General features: G+C 45.2%; 1 protein-coding gene across 4 annotated transcripts in view; it reads right to left on the bottom strand.

The window, feature by feature from the left end:
- Positions 1-3,809: 3,809 nt before the first annotated feature.
- AKAP1 (A-kinase anchoring protein 1) overlaps positions 3,810-18,405 on the bottom strand; it is a 43,823-nt gene continuing 29,227 nt past the window's right edge. For all 4 annotated transcript variants that reach the window (XM_081171483.1, XM_081171484.1, XM_081171482.1 and 1 more), the window contains 9 exons: positions 16,318-16,451; positions 15,245-15,371; positions 13,801-13,928; positions 12,419-12,596; positions 10,004-10,154; positions 9,676-9,743; positions 7,697-7,770; positions 7,019-7,084; positions 3,810-6,227 (listed from right to left, as the gene is read on the bottom strand). In XM_081171483.1, coding sequence (XP_081027609.1) covers positions 6,165-6,227; positions 7,019-7,084; positions 7,697-7,770; positions 9,676-9,743; positions 10,004-10,154; positions 12,419-12,596; positions 13,801-13,928; positions 15,245-15,371; positions 16,318-16,451 — 989 coding nt within the window. In that variant the 3' untranslated portion in view covers positions 3,810-6,164. The remainder of the gene's footprint in view (positions 6,228-7,018; positions 7,085-7,696; positions 7,771-9,675; positions 9,744-10,003; positions 10,155-12,418; positions 12,597-13,800; positions 13,929-15,244; positions 15,372-16,317; positions 16,452-18,405) is intronic.

Below are 18,405 nucleotides of genomic sequence, written 5' to 3'. Positions count from 1 at the left end.
CATTCAAAAAGGGAGGTGTAACCCCCTACCCTCCAAAGACCATCGGAAAGCTTTTCCCATTTCCTTCCTCCTTGCAGAGAAATATTTGAGGTAAATTTGGGAGAGTCCAAAATGGCTTCAGGAATGCTCTCCTGTACTATTTCAAACCCATGGCTTATATACTTACTTACTTACTTACTTACTTACTTACTTACTTACTTACTTACTTATGCATGTGTGTTTGCCTTGTACATTATGGACCTTTATTCTATATCTGAGACCTTCGAATTCTTATAATGATGGCTTCTGAAATTGTTGAAGGAGAAACTCTCCTGCAGGCCACAGCAACCCTTCTGGGTATAGAAGGGCCTAACCCTGTGGAGGTTTGCTCTGTAGCAGGAGCTACATGACAACTCAGCCAAAATGGCCTCATCCCACCACACTCTCCTCTGGCTTCTCTCAGGCCTGAAACTCTCCAGTAGTTTGATCCTTCCAGCTTGAACACAACCACCTTGTTCCCCCCTCTCAGCCTTGCTTACCTGCTGCCTAGGCTGACCTTCAAAGTGGAGCGGGAAAAGATGGCTGTTTGGAGGCTGATGGGCCGATCATCTCCTCAGCTTGGGTTGGGAATGGAGGATAGGACGGAGGTGGAAGGAGGAGCCAGAAACTAGGCAGCTACAGGCAAGCTCAGGCCCATGAGGGGGGGTGAATCCAAACTTAAGTTGTGGAAGGTAGCTTATGCTGCCTGGGTCAGGGTATTATTTAGGGCTTTAGGCAAATGTAAACTTGATTTGTTCTCTCTCTCTCTAGGGTGTCGAACAAAAACACGGACCACATTCGCACCCTTTACATTCAATGCACTTTTGCCATGGCTTTCCACAAAGGATTCTGGGAACCTGTAGTCTGCCAAGAGTGCTGGGAGTTGTCGAGAGCAATGCCTTTTTGGGTATACTGTATATATAAAAAGGAGGCGCCAGTACTCAAGTGCTGAGCACAAAATGGCTGCCATACACAGCAAAACAAGAAAGGTGTGCTGGTACTCTGTACCAATGAGTGCTGTCACACAGACACAAGCTGCAATTCCCAGAGTTCACTGGGAAGAAGGCTTTATTGTCAAACCACTCTTGTGAGTGAAAATAGGGGTTACTCTGCATCTCTCAGCACCCTTTAAAAAATCCAGTTCTTAGGATTATTTGGGGGAAACTGTGGCTGTTAAAGTGGTAAGATAGGTTTTTTTAAAGAATAGCATGGATTGGGCCAGTACTGAACATTGGACAAGTCAGGCCTCCTTTTTTCAGGAGTTTCTATGCCCAGGAGTTGTTGTTTTTTCCTTTTTGGAACTAAGAAGTTTGGAAGCCATCTTTCTAGGGTCCTTGCTAACGGGAACTTCAATTCCCTGATTTCCATACATCAGAATAAGCATTTTAGTAAATAAAGTGGCGTCAGAAGGGCTGGATTTGAAGGCAGCACCTCGGCGCTATGAGGTCACAAAATAAACTTCCAAATGCAGCATAAAATCATTAAGTGCAGAGTTCAAAATGGCTGGACTTTTGACTGACAGCTGCTGAGAGTGCGCTTTTTGGGGGTGGAGGACAAGTGTCCCGTCCCCCCACATACATACAGGGCTGATGGAGCATGTAGAACTTTTCCCAGGATGTTTCAGGTATTATTTACAGCAGGTAGCAGCTGTCAATTGAAGTGCAACCTTTTAAAAAAATCTTCTACCCGGTGCTATTTTTTCTAGAAAAAGATGAACACCTCCCTCATTCTCTAAGAATGGCAATGGCACCCACCTGGATTCCAGCTGAAAAAAAGCCCTGCTTCTACCTATCCCTTAAAGTTTTTATCCTCCCCCCACCCCATCTAGAAGAAAGTGGATTTTCCCGTGTTCCCCCTCTATATCACACCTTGCTCAAGAAAACAAAGGCTAAAGCACACCCACCAGCACATTAGCCAGCACAAAAAGTGTCCTGTCAATCATTTGTAGGTCTCTGCTGTAGTTCCCAAAGCAAGAGCCTGCTTCTCTCCCAAAACGGAGCCCCTGGAATAAAGGTACCCCCCTGAGCCTGTGCAGTTTCACATTTTAAACTCACGCAGCTCACTTTTCCTCCCTTCCCACCTTAGGCCAGTCACTGGCTCTCATCCTAACCTACCGTACATGGATGTTGTGGACACACGTCCTCATATCACAGGCATCCAATGTTGGTTCCTTTAACCAGAATCTTTGCACTGCAAAAGATCATGGGATGTAGCTAATGTTAGCCCTACCCAGAGTGTAAAAGGTAAAGGTAAAGGGACCCCTGACCGTTAGGTCCAGTCTTGGACGACTCTGGGGTTGCAGTGCTCATCTCGCTTTATTGGCCGAGGGAGCCGGTGTACAGCTTCTGGGTCATGTGGCCAGCATGGCTAAGCTTTCTGGCGAACCAGAGCAGCGCATGGAAACACCGTTTACCTTCCCACTGGAGCAACACCTATTTATCTACTTGCACTTTGGCGTACTTTCAAACGGCTAGGTTGGCAGGAGCAGGGACCGAGAAACGGGAGCTCACCCCGTTGCGGGGATTCAAACCGCCCACCTTCTGATCAGCAAGTCCTAGGCTCTGTGGTTTAACCCACAGCGTCACCCAGAGTGTAGACTCATTTAAATTAATGGACATGACCAACTCAGGTCCATTCTGCATAGAACTTTATACCCTCATCTGCGCCACACGTTTAAAGCACTATTATACTACTTGGAAGTGTCATGACTTCTTTCCCCAAAGAATCCTAGGAAGTGTAGTTTCTTATGCCAATTTTCTGTTCCTCCAGCTCAATTTAGTAATTTCCAAGGCTTCAACCAATCTTAATCTGGCCTGATTCTTGCATGTTCTAGATGCAGAAATACCATTCATGTTCAACTGAGTTTACTCCCAGATTAGTGTGCACAGGGGTCTGATTCCTAAGAATTATCATCTTAAGCCTGCAGCCATTTGGGTGGGGTGGAGACACTAGAAAGCATGGGTGATCTGTTCTCATTTTTAAAGTGCAAAAAAAGTTTGGTGCCTGGCAACTCTAGAATCAGGGAAGCAAAGTGATGGGAAAGACACTGCAGAACTGGTGCCAGCAAGTTGCTAACACCAGGCAAGATGGAGAAGTAGGAAGCTACTTTAGTGAGATGAACATGCATTCACATATCCCTCTCTGGGTACCACATTCTGCATGCCTTGTAGCCATGGCTGCAATGCACTTCTTAACCGCCAAGTATATTGCTAATTTCACACCTTCAAAGCTGGGAGGGGTAACCTGTGTGGTCTTCAAGTTGCTGTTGAACTTCTACACCCATCAGCCCTGACAGTTGGCCGAGCTACCTAAGGCTGATGGGAACTGAAGTCCATCATGTTTCCCCATCCCTGTTAGAAAGGAAGAGACTGTACAACAAGACTGGTCAATCTGTGGCTCTCCTAATGTTATTAAGATTCCAATGCCCAGCAGTAAGGGATGGTGGGTGTTGGAATCTAGCAACATCACCACCTGTCTATTAGAGGATATAGGGCAATTTGTTTCCCTGCATCCGGCGCATCAATGCAACCACTCACTCTCCTTGTCACAGTGTGGTCTGGGTGATGTGTATCTGACTGACCAGGCCTGTGTGGCCTCTAGCAGGATAAACACAATCTGTCAGTCATGTATTGTGAGGTTTATGAACATCCCATTATTCCACTCTGAAAAGGCGAACCATAATACTGTAGGCTCCAGGCAACATGAGTTGGGCCAGTAGTTCTTATACCGTCCGCCCACTGCAACAACCAGACATTGTGAAGAAATCGCAACAGACCAGCTGACACGAAGCATGTTTTTAGCAACAAGATTTTATAAGCAGAAATCTGAACACTTGTCAACAGTGCTCTCTCAATGATCAAGGAACTCTGTACAGCTGAAGTTTTGATGCTTGACCTTGTATCAAAATTGCAAACAGGCTTTAAAACACATTGTTGGTAACAGGTGGGAAGAGGGCGGCATCGAAGATTTTTGAATTATGGGAGTTTCCATGCTCTTTATTTTGTATATTTTTATCCCAGTTTTAATATACAGAGGCATTGAAGACGCACCCACAACCAGTCATTTGCCTGCCGGAGTACTTTTGCATTCATGAAGGCTTGGAATTTAATGATTCTCAGAAAACAGCCCAAGACTGTTTTGTTTTTGCATCCCCATTTTCATACCATTTGTATCCAGAGCAGAAGGAAGTGTGGAAATGAAGGCATATTAGAACTATTTCCCCGGGTGCTTAACAACAACAAAAAAGTATGCTATAATTCAAGGGGTGATGGTGGTAATGTATTCTAGATCTTCTGAACAAATTTAAGCAAATTTAGCAGCTGAGCTTCCCTTGGACACACTTAAACTTTTATTAAGAAAGAAAGCAAATCCTAAAGCCCACATGGATTGGATCCTGCAAAAGGCAGCTACACCCAATACTCATTTTTCTAGAAAATTACACACAGCTTTCTACAGCAGGGATGGGGAACTTGTAGTCCTTCAAATGTCGCTGAACTCAAGCATGGCCAATGGTTAGATGATGAGAAACATCTGAAGGACTACATGTTCCCTAGCTGCCCAAAATCAGCTTCTAATGTGACCATTTGAATACAGACTCAAGTCTTTGAAGAGATAGGCAAGCGTCTTACCAAAACAATTCAATACAAGTTCCTTGCATTTGGAGGCATTTAATTGTTGAAAGTTATCAACTTGTTTTCACATACAAGGTGTCCTACAATATCTTAGGAACAGGAATTGTGCCGGATATTTTATATGAGAAGGCAAATCTGAAAAACTGTAGTTGGTGGTCTAAATACAAAAAGTAGTCCCAAGCACCTTCCCCCACCAGTAATAACTCCCAACTCAATGGCCATGTTTAGATTCATTTATATTTTAATAGTATTAAATTAGCTTAAATTACTTGGTTTTTTTTTAATTCCACATTTGAAACCAATCTAAAAAGGAGCAAAAGAAATAAATTGAGACACACCACTGCAATATTAATTCCAAATGTTAACTTTCCCCCCTTTACGTCAGATCTGTACAGCAAAAAGTAGCAGAGTCCATTGATTACTGTTCCTACCATACAGCAAGCTAGAGAAAAGCCATCCTGTACACAAGAGCCTATGAAGGATCCTCCTCAGACCTTCTAATGCTTAGCTGCCAACAACAACACGCCCCAAACCGTTTTCTACCTACAGAGGACATTTTGGTGTGGCAAAAAAGGAAAAAAAAACTGATTTTCTTTGAAGTTCCCTTTTTAGTTCTCCAGTATTTTTTTTTCTCTTGTACAAAATATTACAATGATTTTTATATATATTTACATAGGTTTTTGCACATCTAGAAAAACAGTTATGAATTACAATCAGGCTTGGCAATCAATTTTGTTGTTGTTAAACATGATCTAGGGATTTAAGACAGCTGCAGCTGTAGTGGTTCACTTAATCACATGATTTTTAAGGAGGTCTGCAAAGCAGTGTTTTCCATCTCTTGCGAAAACAGCTGTAATTTTAAGAAGTCAACAATATACTGTTAATGAGCGCTATCTGTTCATTCAGTCCTTCAGCCTCCCAAAGCACAGCTGAAGAAGACTTGCTTTTGCTGTTTGGAAGCACAGGTCTATGTCATGCGCCCAAAATTCAGATCAATCACCACAGGGTTTTTTTCCTCTTTTTGTGTCTGTGAGGGGGCTAGGTCTGAAAACAATTTTACTTCCACACAGAGTTGCCTTCATGTTAAGGCAGCCAGTTTAGAAAACTGGGTTGTGTCCTCATCTTAAATCCTCTGAGGACAAGTGTTATAGAACCCTCCCCAGACATTTATTTTCCCCCTTCATTAAAGTTTTGTTTAAATTTCGCTTTTGGACCCAGATCAGGGTGGGGTAGAGGGGGGCAGAATATAGAGCTGCGTTTTAAAGCTGCAGTATTTTTATGGCTTATGGTTCAACTCCTTGCTTTTCTGCAAAATGAGGTATGATAAATAAACCGTGTCCGTCGGATGAATACATCAAAACAGACTTAAAGCGGAAGTGACATATGCTGGGGCGGGGAGGAGGAAAGATTGCCAAACCCAATTCCGAAACAGTGCCAAAAAAAGAGGGGGTGGGGAAGGGATAAGGTAGGGAATGGGAGAGGAAAAATTAGTCAAGAAGACAGCCAAGAACTCTCCTAGTAGCTTTCGATCCACTGCGCAAACCCTCTTTCCACCAAGGTTCGGTTTATAGACACCAACTGGAAAAGGAGAAAATGAAAGGTGTTAGAAGTTCTGCTGTCCTGTGCTAAGGCAGAGATAAGCAGCCTGCCAGGCCTGCCAGGCGTTGCTGGACTCCAACTCCCATCAGCCCCAGGCCTGCATGGCCAGTGGTCTGGGACGATGGGAGTTGAGTCCAGCAACATCTGGAGGGACCTACAGGTTCGCTCCCCCCTCAGCCCCACAAGTTAACAAAGAAACTGAAAAACATAGGGTTGTAGCCAACTCAGAGTAGACCCAGTGAAATTTAACAACTCGAAGTTAATCCTCTCCATTAACATCAATGGGCCTATTCCATGGCATGGTTAGCGCTGGCCTGCTACCCATAGCATTCTGAATTCAAGGCGTGTTCACATGCAGATTTACTGAAATATCCATCCTTTATTCTGATCCCCTAGCCCAGGCAGCCCCAAACTTGGTCCTCCAGATTTTTTTTGGCCTACAACTCCCATCATCCCTAACTAACAGGACCAGTGGTCAGGGATGATGGGAATTGTAGTCCCAAAACATCTAGAGGGCCAAGTTTGGGGGTGCATGCGCCTAGCCTATGAAATGGCAATGCATTGGATTTGAACAGGGATACTCAACATGGTGCCCTCAATACGTTGCTCAGCTGAAATCTCCACCGCCCCCAATTACTTGTTACGCTGACTGGGGCTGATGAGAAACATCGGGAGGGCACCATGTTGGCTATGCTGGAGTAGTTTTAATTCCTGGGCCCATTTATACATCAAAGATCCCGTCCCGGTGCTCTATTTAGTAGCATAAATACCTCTTCTCCCATCATGCTCCACAGCTGTATTAAGGGCAAGCCCGTTGCACTGTCATAATTTGTTACCTGGAATCAGAGATGTCTATTAATCCCTAGCAAGAGAGCAGAAGTAGCAGCAGAGTGCACAATTATCCTCCAGACATATTCCGGTACGTTGTAACATGCCTAAAGACAGCGGAAGTGATCTTTCCAGTTTTACACTAGCAATGTCACCAAAATCTGCAATTACCTGGCCCAGTATACAAATCTGCCTGGCTCGGAATGGCCAATGTATTACACGTCAAGTGTGCTTTTTGTCTTCAAACACTATTCTGTGGCTCCGAATGGAGCATGAGCAGCAGTGGCTGGCAGCCCCTGGTGGGGTGGCTGTAGCCAAGGAGGTCATGTAAGTGGGACCGATAAGGTCACATGGGCAGAGCCAAGTTGTTCCGGTTTTCTTGGCAAAGATGAGGAGAGTAAGGCATTGCAGCTGCGTAAGTACTTAGCCTAAATAAGCTGAAAAGTGTCTAACCTTGTTTTAAGAAACAATCCTTGCTGCCATGATTTTTAGTGCTACTCAGAAGTAAGCCCCACTAAATTCCAAGGGGATGGCTCCCAGGTAGGACTAGAGCCTTGTGTCAAGCTTCTCACAACAAAAGGCAGCACTAAACAATAAAAGCTCACAGCCATGACACATACCTGTGCAAGCAAAGGTGCACCTCTGGTCATTTCACTAACAGCTGTGTCCGCCTCAGATGAAAAGTGATCGTCATCTTTCAGGAAAGAAAGGAAGAAGTGTTACTCTTGTTTAGCCTGGAGAAGAGGAGGTTAAGGGGTGATATGATAGCCATGTTCAAATATATAAAAGGATGTCATATAGAGGAGGGAGAAAGGTTGTTTTCTGCTGCTCCAGAGAAGCGGACACAGAGCAATGGATCCAAACTACAAGAAAGAAGATTCCACCTAAACATTAGGAAGAACTTCCTGACAGTAAGAGCTGTTTGACAGTGGAATTTGCTGCCAAGGAGTGTGGTGGAGTCTCCTTCTTTGGAGGTCTTTAAGCAGAGGCTTGACAACCATATGTCAGGAGTGCTCTGATGGTGTTTCCTGCTTGGCAGGGGGTTGGACTCAATGGCCCTTGTGGTCTCTTCCAACTCTATGATTCTATGATTCTTAAGGTAGCACCATTTTCCTGTATATTTGAAAGCTGTTCCAACACACACAAGAGATCCTCCTTGCATGGAGAAAGCTAGCACATCAGTGATGTAATATGCAAGCACAGCATGGGCGGTGCCACATTGGGGTGAAGGAGGACAACCCCTCCCCAAACAATATCACCCCCACTTCCATCACTGGACTCCTGCCATTAACATATACAGTAGTACCTCAGGTTAAGTACTTAATTCGTTCCAGAGGTTCGTACTTAACCTGAAACTGTTCTTAACCTGAAGCACCACTTTAGCTAGTGGGGCCTCCTGCTACTGCCGCGCCGCCGAAGCACAATTTCTGTTCTCATCCTGAAGCAAAGTTCTTAACCTGAAGCACTCTTTCTGGGTTAGCGGAGTCTGTAACCTGAAGCGTATGTAACCTGAAGCATATGTAACCCGAGGTACCACTGTACTTTTATTCTTCTTTCAGAGACCTTAACATGCGGGACATATAGTATCTAAATTTTGGTAATAAGAAGGAAATCAAAAAATTACTGGCTTGACCGTAGGCTCAAAAGGCATCCTGTTCCTTGATTCTTAACATTACACCTGCCTGCCTGAGACGCTATTTTGGTTGGTGGGCCTGTCTTAATGTGATTTCAAAGAACTTTGGTTATCACACAAACCCATCAGGGAATTGCCAAGTATGATCTGCCTACCTCTTGCCTTTCTGCTCACACACACAGCCCCACAGATAGCAGAACACCATCTGGTTTAACATTTAAATGCATACGGAAAATTTCTATGCCAGCAAAGTTATGCAGTCCATTAAGAAAACAACTTTCTGTAACAGTTAGTGGACAATCTGCAACTGTAACTTTTTTTACATGGTTTCTATTGTACAACCTCCGTAAACCATGTTGGTGCATTTAAAAAACACACACAATGAAACAGCAGTGTATAAATATTTAGATATGGTAGATATGTTAATTCTCCACAAAATGGGAGGAGTAGTGCGCCCCCCCTCAAAAGGTGCAGTCCACCTTTGACTGTGCCATTCCACCCAACTTTGTTTTTGCAAAATTGGTCTGCTACTGCAGCTGTGCATGCAGTAATCCAGCATGATGGAAGAGACCAAGTTATGTTTGAAAACAGCCACTATCCAGCCAACCTAGCCTTTCACAGGAAGAGTTCAGGTCATGCAAGAGGGGCCAGGGAGAACTTGGGAATATTCTCCCATGGTTTCACTGAAGAGGGTCCCAATTACAGACACCACTAAGGCATGGCTTTAACCTCCGTAAACAGCCCCCTCTCTGCAAGACTGCAACATGAGATGGAAGCAGAGTCTGAGTAGGCTCTACTGTTTTGCTGTTAAAGAGTTCTTATGCAGTTTGAATGGTGAGTCCTCCCCAAACACCCTCCGCCTCATCTCACACCCCTAGACATGAACTGTGCCACTTACACAGGCACAAAGAGCTGGACAAGTCCTAAAGGGAAAAGGGAAAATCTTTCACCAATGACTGATGTTACCTGGAAGTGGCACTACGTTGTCCAAGAGGACCTCTGCTCCTTGGAAAGGTAGTGTTACAAAGTCAGACCTTAAAAAAACCAAAAAACAGCAAGGTGAGAGATTACCAGAAAACAAGAACTCAACCAATAAACTATCACAGCTTGTTAGGGGCAGCAACAGAAGTGTGTGGCTTGAGTACTGAACAGGTTGAAAAGCTAAGGCCCGCCTTCTCTGTGTATCACACCTTCATGCCCATTTTTACAGGACAACTTTTCCCTCTCCTTAATGATGGGAAGGGACAGGCACCCGCTATCTGCCATTTCTGAGGGCAGTTTTTGGGCCACTCACCTGATCTGCCTGAGCGTGTCAATCTTGACTCTCTCGTATCCACCATAGTCCACGTATCTGATCTCCACTTCAGTGGTGTCTTTGAAGTAGCCAATTACTTGCGCTCGCCACCAGGCCCCTTCCAGGCCGGGTGCAGCACAGACAACGCCAACTGCAAAGCACAAGAGTTGGAAAGAAGGGATCAAATGTGAGATCACACACCAGCTTTTCTTTTTTTATAATAGAATAAACTATATTAGGGTTTATAAAAAGAACTACAAGGCTTAATATCAGATATCTTTTTTTAATCCAAACTAAGACATTAATGACATGACCCGGAAGCTGTACGCCGGCTCCCTCGGCCAATAAGCGAGATGAGCGCCGCAACCCCAGAGTCGGCCACGACTGGACATAATGGTCAGGGGTCCCTTTACCTTTACCTTAAGACATTAATCTAAATAAGATAAAAACAGAGAAAGAGAAAGGGGGGGGGAGAAAGAAATAATGAAACAGGAAATAGAAAGGGTATTAAAAGGGAGAGAAAGAAAAATTAGAGTTCAGAAACTAAAGAACTTCCAATTCTTCACCTGTCCACTATATATGAACAATATTTACTTCAACCACTCCAACATAACACCCAAAAACACCACTCTCTATAAACAAGCATTATCTTCAATAATGGCATCTAAGTGTCATTATTTCTCTTTTTCATGCAAAAAGTCATTGAGAGTTTCCAACTTCCTGTTCAGTGCAAAAGCCTCATCATGTTCCCCAGCAATCACTTGCCCACTTTGAACCTTTACAGTTTAAGCACTCAAAGATAAGGTTGCTGTTACTCTCTTTTAGGAGCAAACCGAAAACTGGGAGAATGACTCTCATGCTATTCGGTGCTAAAGGTAGAATCTAAAGTGAAGACTGAAATTAACTTGGCACCTTAGCCATTGGTTTGACGTTCTCCTACGTTTGCATCACCTGAAGAGACAAGCTGAATACACTTCTGACAGCCCTGGCACTTTAATAAAACCACTATCAATTCTTCATTCCATCATAGGCCATAAGTGGCAGGTTTATCTGTGAGTGGCTGGTGACTATATTATAGAGAACTGACTGACTTGTTTGTGATCCAAAATGCTGCTCAGTTCACCTGAAATGGCTTCTAGAACTCTGGGAAGGGCCTTAGCTCAGGGTGTAGAGCAGGTTTTCCCAGACTTGAGTCTCCAGCTGTTTTTGGACAACTCCCACCATCCCTAGCTAGTGGGACCAATGGTCAGGCATGATGGGAATTGTAGTCCAAACATCTGGAGACCCAAGTTTGGGAAACACTGGTGTGGAACATGTGCTTTGCATGCAGAACGTCCCAGAGTCAATCCCTGGCATCTCCCATGTAGGGCTGGAAGAGACTTCTGCCTGAAACCCTGGAGAGTTGCTGCTTATCAACATATAGCTAAATAGACCACAGGTCTGATTCTATACAATGACTTTCTGAATTGGATCAGATTATTATGTGTGTGTTGTATATTTTGTTGGTGAAAACCTCCTTGTTTATAGCAATATAGAAAGGTGGTATACCAATTAAAAGGAAAATGAAATGAAACATATAAAGCAGCTTCTTATGGCTGTAATTTCAGTTTAGAAAGAAAGAAAGAAAGAAAGAAAGAAAGGAAGGAAGGAAGGAAGGAAGGAAGGAAGGAAGGAAGGAAGGAAGACAGACTTCTGTTTGCTCCCTTGGCACCCTGCTCCTCTGACATCAGAGCAGCTCAACTAATAGAACCGAGTCAGGACAGAGAGATTAGAATAGAGAGATTTAGCAAACTGGGCTGTGGCAATGAACATATCAGGCATTTCCCAGACTAAGGACTGTTAATTGTTTATTCGGTATATGCAACACCGGCAGCAGCCTGGAGGAACTAAACTTGTGTTGCTTTAGTTACCAAGCTTAACAGCCAAAATGAGGAATTAAGATGGAAAGAAAACAAGAGGCAAGTGGGAGCATTTTGAAGAATATTTAAAGAAGAGTGGTCTTAAGGTTAACTGGCAAGTGGGATAAGCCTATGGGCAGCAGCAGACAAGACAAAGATAAGCAAAACAATAAACGGGGGAGAAAATATAAGGAGATGTAGCAAATTAAGAATATGAAATAAGATACATAGAAGGTAAGTCACGAAGTGTAAGACTAAGGTATGATTTGTATAGATGTAATATGGAAAATGAATATAAATAAATAATAATAAAACAAACTTTTTTAAATTCTGCAAGACACAGGAGAGAGCAATGTTGTGCTGATCAAAGACCTGGGAAACTGCATGGGAAGAGCTGTGTTTGCTGGATCCCTTTCCACATCCAACGCAAGCGGCTTGTGCTAAGAGCCAGCGACGGTGGAAGTCAGGCAGATTCTACCAAAGGCGTCCCAGAGACATCGAAAGGAGAAGCACTCACCCTCCACCGGTGTCGGCATGGTGGGAATTCCTGGCTGGGAATAGCACAGGTACATCTGTTGGTCTAGACTACGGAGGACGTGGTAAGTTGGGTGCGTGTGCTGCTGCACAAACAAGTGTCCCGCGTTGATTTGGTTGACCACGATCACTTCCACCGTGACCCCATCTGGAAGCATGAGCTGTCAGAGAGAGAACATGTTTTCCCACTCAGGTAACATCTTGGATTATTGCAACGAGCGCCGCCCCTGAAGATGGCTAGGGAACATCAGTTGCTCCACAATGCAGCCGCCATGTTAATGGCTTGCTTTCCCACTTAGGTCTCACGTAAAACCCCATTTTAAAACAGCGGCGCTGGTTGCCCATTCATTCCCAAACCCAATTCAATGTGTTCACGTTAGTGTTTAAATCCCTAAATGACTCAGGCCCCCAATATCAGAAAGACCGCCCCCGTTCCTACAGGCTCTCTCAGGTGCTGAGATCGGCAAAGGGGGCCCTCATGATAGCCCCTCCACCCTCAGAATTTCTGTGTGTTTGTGTGTGTGGCCAGGGAGAGGGCCACAGGTCCCCCATTCCTGCCCTAGGGGGCAAATATCTTCCATTCCTGCCCTTCAACTGCAAACCAAACATAAAATTTTAAAAGTGCCTTAAAAAACCCACACAACTTTACAGATCTACCCACACCTACACAAAGCCTGTTATATATGAGGGAACACATTACACATTTTGAGAACCCTTGTCAGTGGACAAGGGGCACCAGGCTAGTCCCCTAAATGTTCCTGGTAAATCAGAGCACTGAAGTGTTAGAAGTCTGGCGCCTCCTTCCCAAAACCTGGGAACCTTTTGCCCAGCTTAGGGAGGCACAATGCTTGCGCACATGACATCGCCCTCACAAGCTGGCACCTCTGGCCCTAATTGTTCCACTACAAAAAAGATTCACTGCACGCCACTGCCCAGGAGTCTTAACTACAGAGACCTGCCGAAAAGGGGCCCACATGATACTGCAGCCCACCTACCAGTTGACCAACAGCTGGTGTCTCATGCAGCTCTTTAAGGGATTTTCCACCTTTCCGCAGGGCCTGCAAGACGGAGCTGTTCCGCCAGGCCTTTGGGCTGGATGCAGTTTGACTTACTTTCCTTTGTATAAAACAAGCCCGAAGGAAGCCCCCAACCTGCTCACAGGTCTTTGAATGATCAGAGGAAACAGTTGGCCCCGGCAAGTATTAACCACTCTCAATTCCAACCTGATAATTGCCACCTGCCCAGATTTTAACTTGTCTGAATTAATTTTAAGATGTATTTTAATTAATTGATGTTGGCTTTATTATTATTATTATTATTATTATTATTATTATTAAGGTGCCCCAAAGATACCCCCGCGCTTACCCAGGAGGTCATGGGGAGAGAATGCACTGGCAGCGGGGGAGGTGGTGGCGCATAGATATTGGTGAGGCTCAGGTCCTTGAACTTCTTGCCAATCAGGCTCAGGGCTTTGTCGACGTTTTGCTGAGAGCCTTTTGGGGGGGCGGATGGGGGTGAAGGAGAGAAAAAGAGGCAGGTGCTTAGGAGGTTTCCAGAGACAAAGCAGGAGCTCAAACTTGTCTGCATCTCTGTGAGGCAGGGTGGTTAACTGTGCTCGCCACAACAAGAGTGACTTGTTCAAGGCTGCACAGATAACAGCAGAACAGCTTCTGCCAGGCTAGGTGGACCAACCATGTGACATGTAAGGGTGTAAGAGGAGTCCTGATGCATTGGGCCAAAGGCCCACCTAGCTCGGCACTCTGTTGTCACAATTGCCCACCAGGTGGGGAAGGGCCATAGGTCAGTGGTAGAGCTCCATGCACACTGGAGTTAACTGCTTATTAGCAAGGAAAGGGTCCCTGGTAGGTCTTACCCCCCTGGACCAGTCAACGAGACTAAAGGTCCCTGCCTCCCCACAGCTGTCTATGTCTCCTCCTCTCCAGGGTTTTTTCCAACGACCCAAGACTGCACCTGTGTGCTTGTCTTTCCTCCTCCCGCTTCATGCCTCTTCTGGTTCTGGGAGACCAGGTGGGAAGGGAGCTCGTAGCAGCAGGACGGGGAGACACCCATGACTCTTCAGCAGCCTGACTCATCTCTGCCTCTTGGATTCCTCATCCCACTCACCAGCTTCAGCTTCTGCCTCTTGACTTCTCTCTGTCACCAACTCTCCTCGCTCACTGAGCCCTAGTACCTATTTAGCTTCCGACACCTCCTCCTCCCAGTCTTCTCCCTCTGAACACTCATTGTTGTCCCACCACCACTGCCTGAGTCCTGAACCTTCTTCCCTTGGGAGTTCCCCAGCTGGTTCCTCCCACCATCCCTCTGCATCCAACCAGGCCATGACACCTGGGAGGAAATCCTTGTCTGAAATCCTAAAGAGCAATTGCTAGTCAGTGTAGACCAGGCACCCCCAAACTCGGCCCTCCAGCTGTTTTGGGACTACAACTCCCATCATCCCTAGCTAACAGGACCAGTGGTCAGGGATGATGGGAGTTGTAGTCCCAAAACAGCTGGAGGGCCGAGTTTGGGGATGCTTGGTGTAGACAATGCTGAGCTAGGTGGACCAGTGATCCACAAAGCAGCTTTCTATGTTCCTAGCTGTCCTCAAGGGAAGCCCCACAAGCAGAACCTGAGCGCAGCAGCCCTCTCCGCACCTGGGATTCCCTCCACAACTGGTGTGCAGAGGCATACTGCCTCCAACAGGGAACCCATGGAAAGGCAGCTCCCTAGACACAACCTCTTGGTAAGACACCCCGCTAGAGACCCAGCCAAACCACTCACTTGGCCATCTGCCATCCCACCCACTCACCTTCTATATGGCAGATCTGGAAGTCCTGGGTGTAAGGAAGTGTGGAAATGTAGATTTTGGCACCGGACGTTTGTTTCAAGAAGCTCACGTACCTCCCCTGCTTCCCAATCAGCCGTCCGACTAAATGCTGCAGGGAACAAAAACAGCATGAAGAAATGTTCTGCACACAGAATCCAGCTGAAGTCGGTGGGTCCTTGGCGGAACATTATGAAAACCTTCTTGAAGTGAATAGCAGCTGACGCTGTGGGCCATGTTTAGGGTCTCCCTCACTGGAGGTCTCCAAGCAGAGGTTGGAGCACCACCTGTCAGGCTGAAGCTCTATCTCAAAAGAGTTTGCTGCATCAAGGAATGGGTTTAAGGAAGAGTCATAGCTCAGCTGACAGAGCACCAGCTTTTCAGGTCCCAGGTCCATTCTCCAGCATCTCCAGGGACGGCTGGGAGAGACTCCCTTCATGAAGCTTGGGAGAGCTGCTGCCAAGCACGTGTCAACAACACTGAGCTAGATCAGATCAGATCCCTTCTGAGTTCTGAAGTCAGGAGAAATGACTAGCTGGGAGGCTCTGTGCCAAGGGAGGTTCACTTTTTCATATGCTCTTTATGCTTAGCTGCATGCACCATCTTCTTACAACAAGTCAGCTACTCTTCCAAGCTTCTACACTAGCCAGGCCACTCCCCTCCGGGATGAGCTTCTTCAGGCTGCAGTGAGACACCCAAAGGAGCCCCTCACCACCACCCATCTACTTCTCTGTCTTTTTAAACGCCTTGAGCAAAACTGTCTCCAGGAATTCTCCTTCAACCTGCTCTATTATGGGCCCTGAAAGCTCCCCCAAAATCCCAGTTGCTTGTACAAACACCTCCATGTCTAAACACACATGCTCATCCACAAGTCCTCAGGGAGAGAGGATTAATATGGAGATGTATTCAACAATTCCTGCTTGGCATGTCTTATATGTTTCCGTTACATCTGAACAATTCTGCATTGATACAGCCATGTGTAAATATAGTCAACACGCTTTCAGGTGTGAAGCAAAACTTTGGTTAGGCCAGATTCCACCAGAAATGTGGGGCATTACCTTTGGTACCTCTATCTCCCAGATAACAAGCTCTGTCTTATTAGAATCTGCTCCGGTCTTCAAATTCTGGCAGCTGTCCTTATTTCTGAGGGCACAGCCAATGTCCACTGAATCCATGCTATTTACATCCGAACCTACGAAGAGAGATAAGTTCCGCAGCTCTGAGGCATGTTACAGAATCTTATACATAAATAAATAAGTTTGAAATATGAGGAAGTATTCAGAGCCAGGGCGAAACTACACACCTAGCAGGAGTTCTGAAACAGGATCCTCCTTATTCTACAAGGCAGGGTGAGGGAAAGGGGGTCTTTCCATTCATGGCACACCATACATTTAAAGCTCCCCTCCCCTCTAGAACACACGAACACACACACACACACACACACACACACACACACAAAATTCTGGGAATTGTCTCCTTGTGTTGTATGCAGACAAGGCCAACTCAGAATAGACCCAATGAAATTTATGGGCCTAGGTTAGCCATGTCCATTAATTTCAATGGGTCTACTCTTGAGTGGGACTAGCATTGGATACAACCCTCTGCGAGAGGTAAGCTACAGCTCCCAGGATTCTTTGCAGGGGGTGGAAAGTGCTTTAAATGTATAGCTTAAGTATAGCTTGCGTCTTCCCACATGCATGCTTCCGAAAGTGAAAGTTCAAGAACCCATAGGGCCCTTACAAATTTTCCACTTTGCTATTGAAAGAAACTCAGGTGAGGAATGATTTGGCCTAGAGTAATGGAGGGGAAGACCCCCATCCCAAAACAGCCTGAGCCAGGGTGTTCATTGCCTTCAACGAACACAGCCATAAATACAGAATTAAACACTAGAAACCAAGGCTGAAGTTCTATGCACATTTAGATAATGTGACCCTACTGCCTTCCTGATGCTTGAGGACTAGCTGCCCCTTGTGTCTAAGAGAAAGGCAATATTGTGAGAGGTTTGCGTTGGTTCACAAAAAAACTCCTCTAAAGTCATCTTGAGTTTAAGGACTGTTCACGCTAACCCACCTTGATAATTCTAGTAAATCTAACATACACACATACTTTACAGCAGAGTGAACAAGTTCTGCGGGGCCTCCTGAGCTGCCAGTTCTATCTATAAATATAAATAAACACCATTCAGCAAAAGAAGAGCTTTTAAGAACAGATCAGGGTCCAGACCTCTATGAAAGATCTTGCAGGTGAGGGAGCTGGAACACCTAACAATACGTTATCATCCTCATCAACAACAATAATAAAATTAATTTACATACTGCTTAAAAGACAAATGGAGCTTCTATGCAGTTTACAAGTTTACAAGTACAAAACCAATCACACAGAAAATTAAAAAATAAACCCATGTCATTAAAATATGCTACTGAAAAAATAATAATCAAAACATGCATGGCTACACCATCTGTGCTGGCTTTCTGCCCATTTCCAGGTCCAATTCAAAGTGCTGGTATTAACGTTTCAAAGCCCTGAACAGCTCAGGGCCAGGTTACTTGAAGGATCATATCCCTCCAGATATACCTGCCCAGAGGCTTTTCTCCAGGTGCCCATACCAACCTGAGACATGTAGGCGACTAATGAGGAGTGGGCCTTTTTGGTGGTAGCATCCTGGTTGTGAAGTGCCCTCCCCAGAGAAGCTTAAGAGTGTTTTAACAGTTTTAGAATGCTTTCATTCTGTTTTTAAATTGTGGACATGTCTGCCGTCCTGGGCTCCTTCACAAGGGATATAGAGTCAACATACATACATACATCAGGAAAGCACCATGACAGCTCCTCCGACAACAGTGGTTCCACTTAGTTATCGGGCCTAACAATAACAACTGAAAGAGCCAAACTCCATTTTAAAGCTATTTAAGCTGCCTCCACATCTCACAATAGCAAACCTGACACATTCATGCTGAGAAAAGCAGGACTTTCGGGTGTGCCCCAAATCTGCTGCCAATACATTTCTAGAGTGACCCCAAAATTCTAGTATTTATATATTTTGAGAGAGAAAGAGAGAGAGAGAGAGAGAGAGAGAGAGAGAGAGAGAGAGAAAGAGAGAGAAAGCACACCCTTACTTTTGCACCCAGAGCAGCCCAGTGTAAGATGCT

Source organism: Podarcis bocagei, assembly GCF_964188305.1.
Source record: "Podarcis bocagei genome assembly, chromosome: 15".
NCBI classification, from domain to species: domain Eukaryota; kingdom Metazoa; phylum Chordata; class Lepidosauria; order Squamata; family Lacertidae; genus Podarcis; species Podarcis bocagei.
The sequence above is the reverse complement of the archived record's forward strand: the minus strand, read 5'-3'. Positions and strand labels throughout refer to the sequence as shown.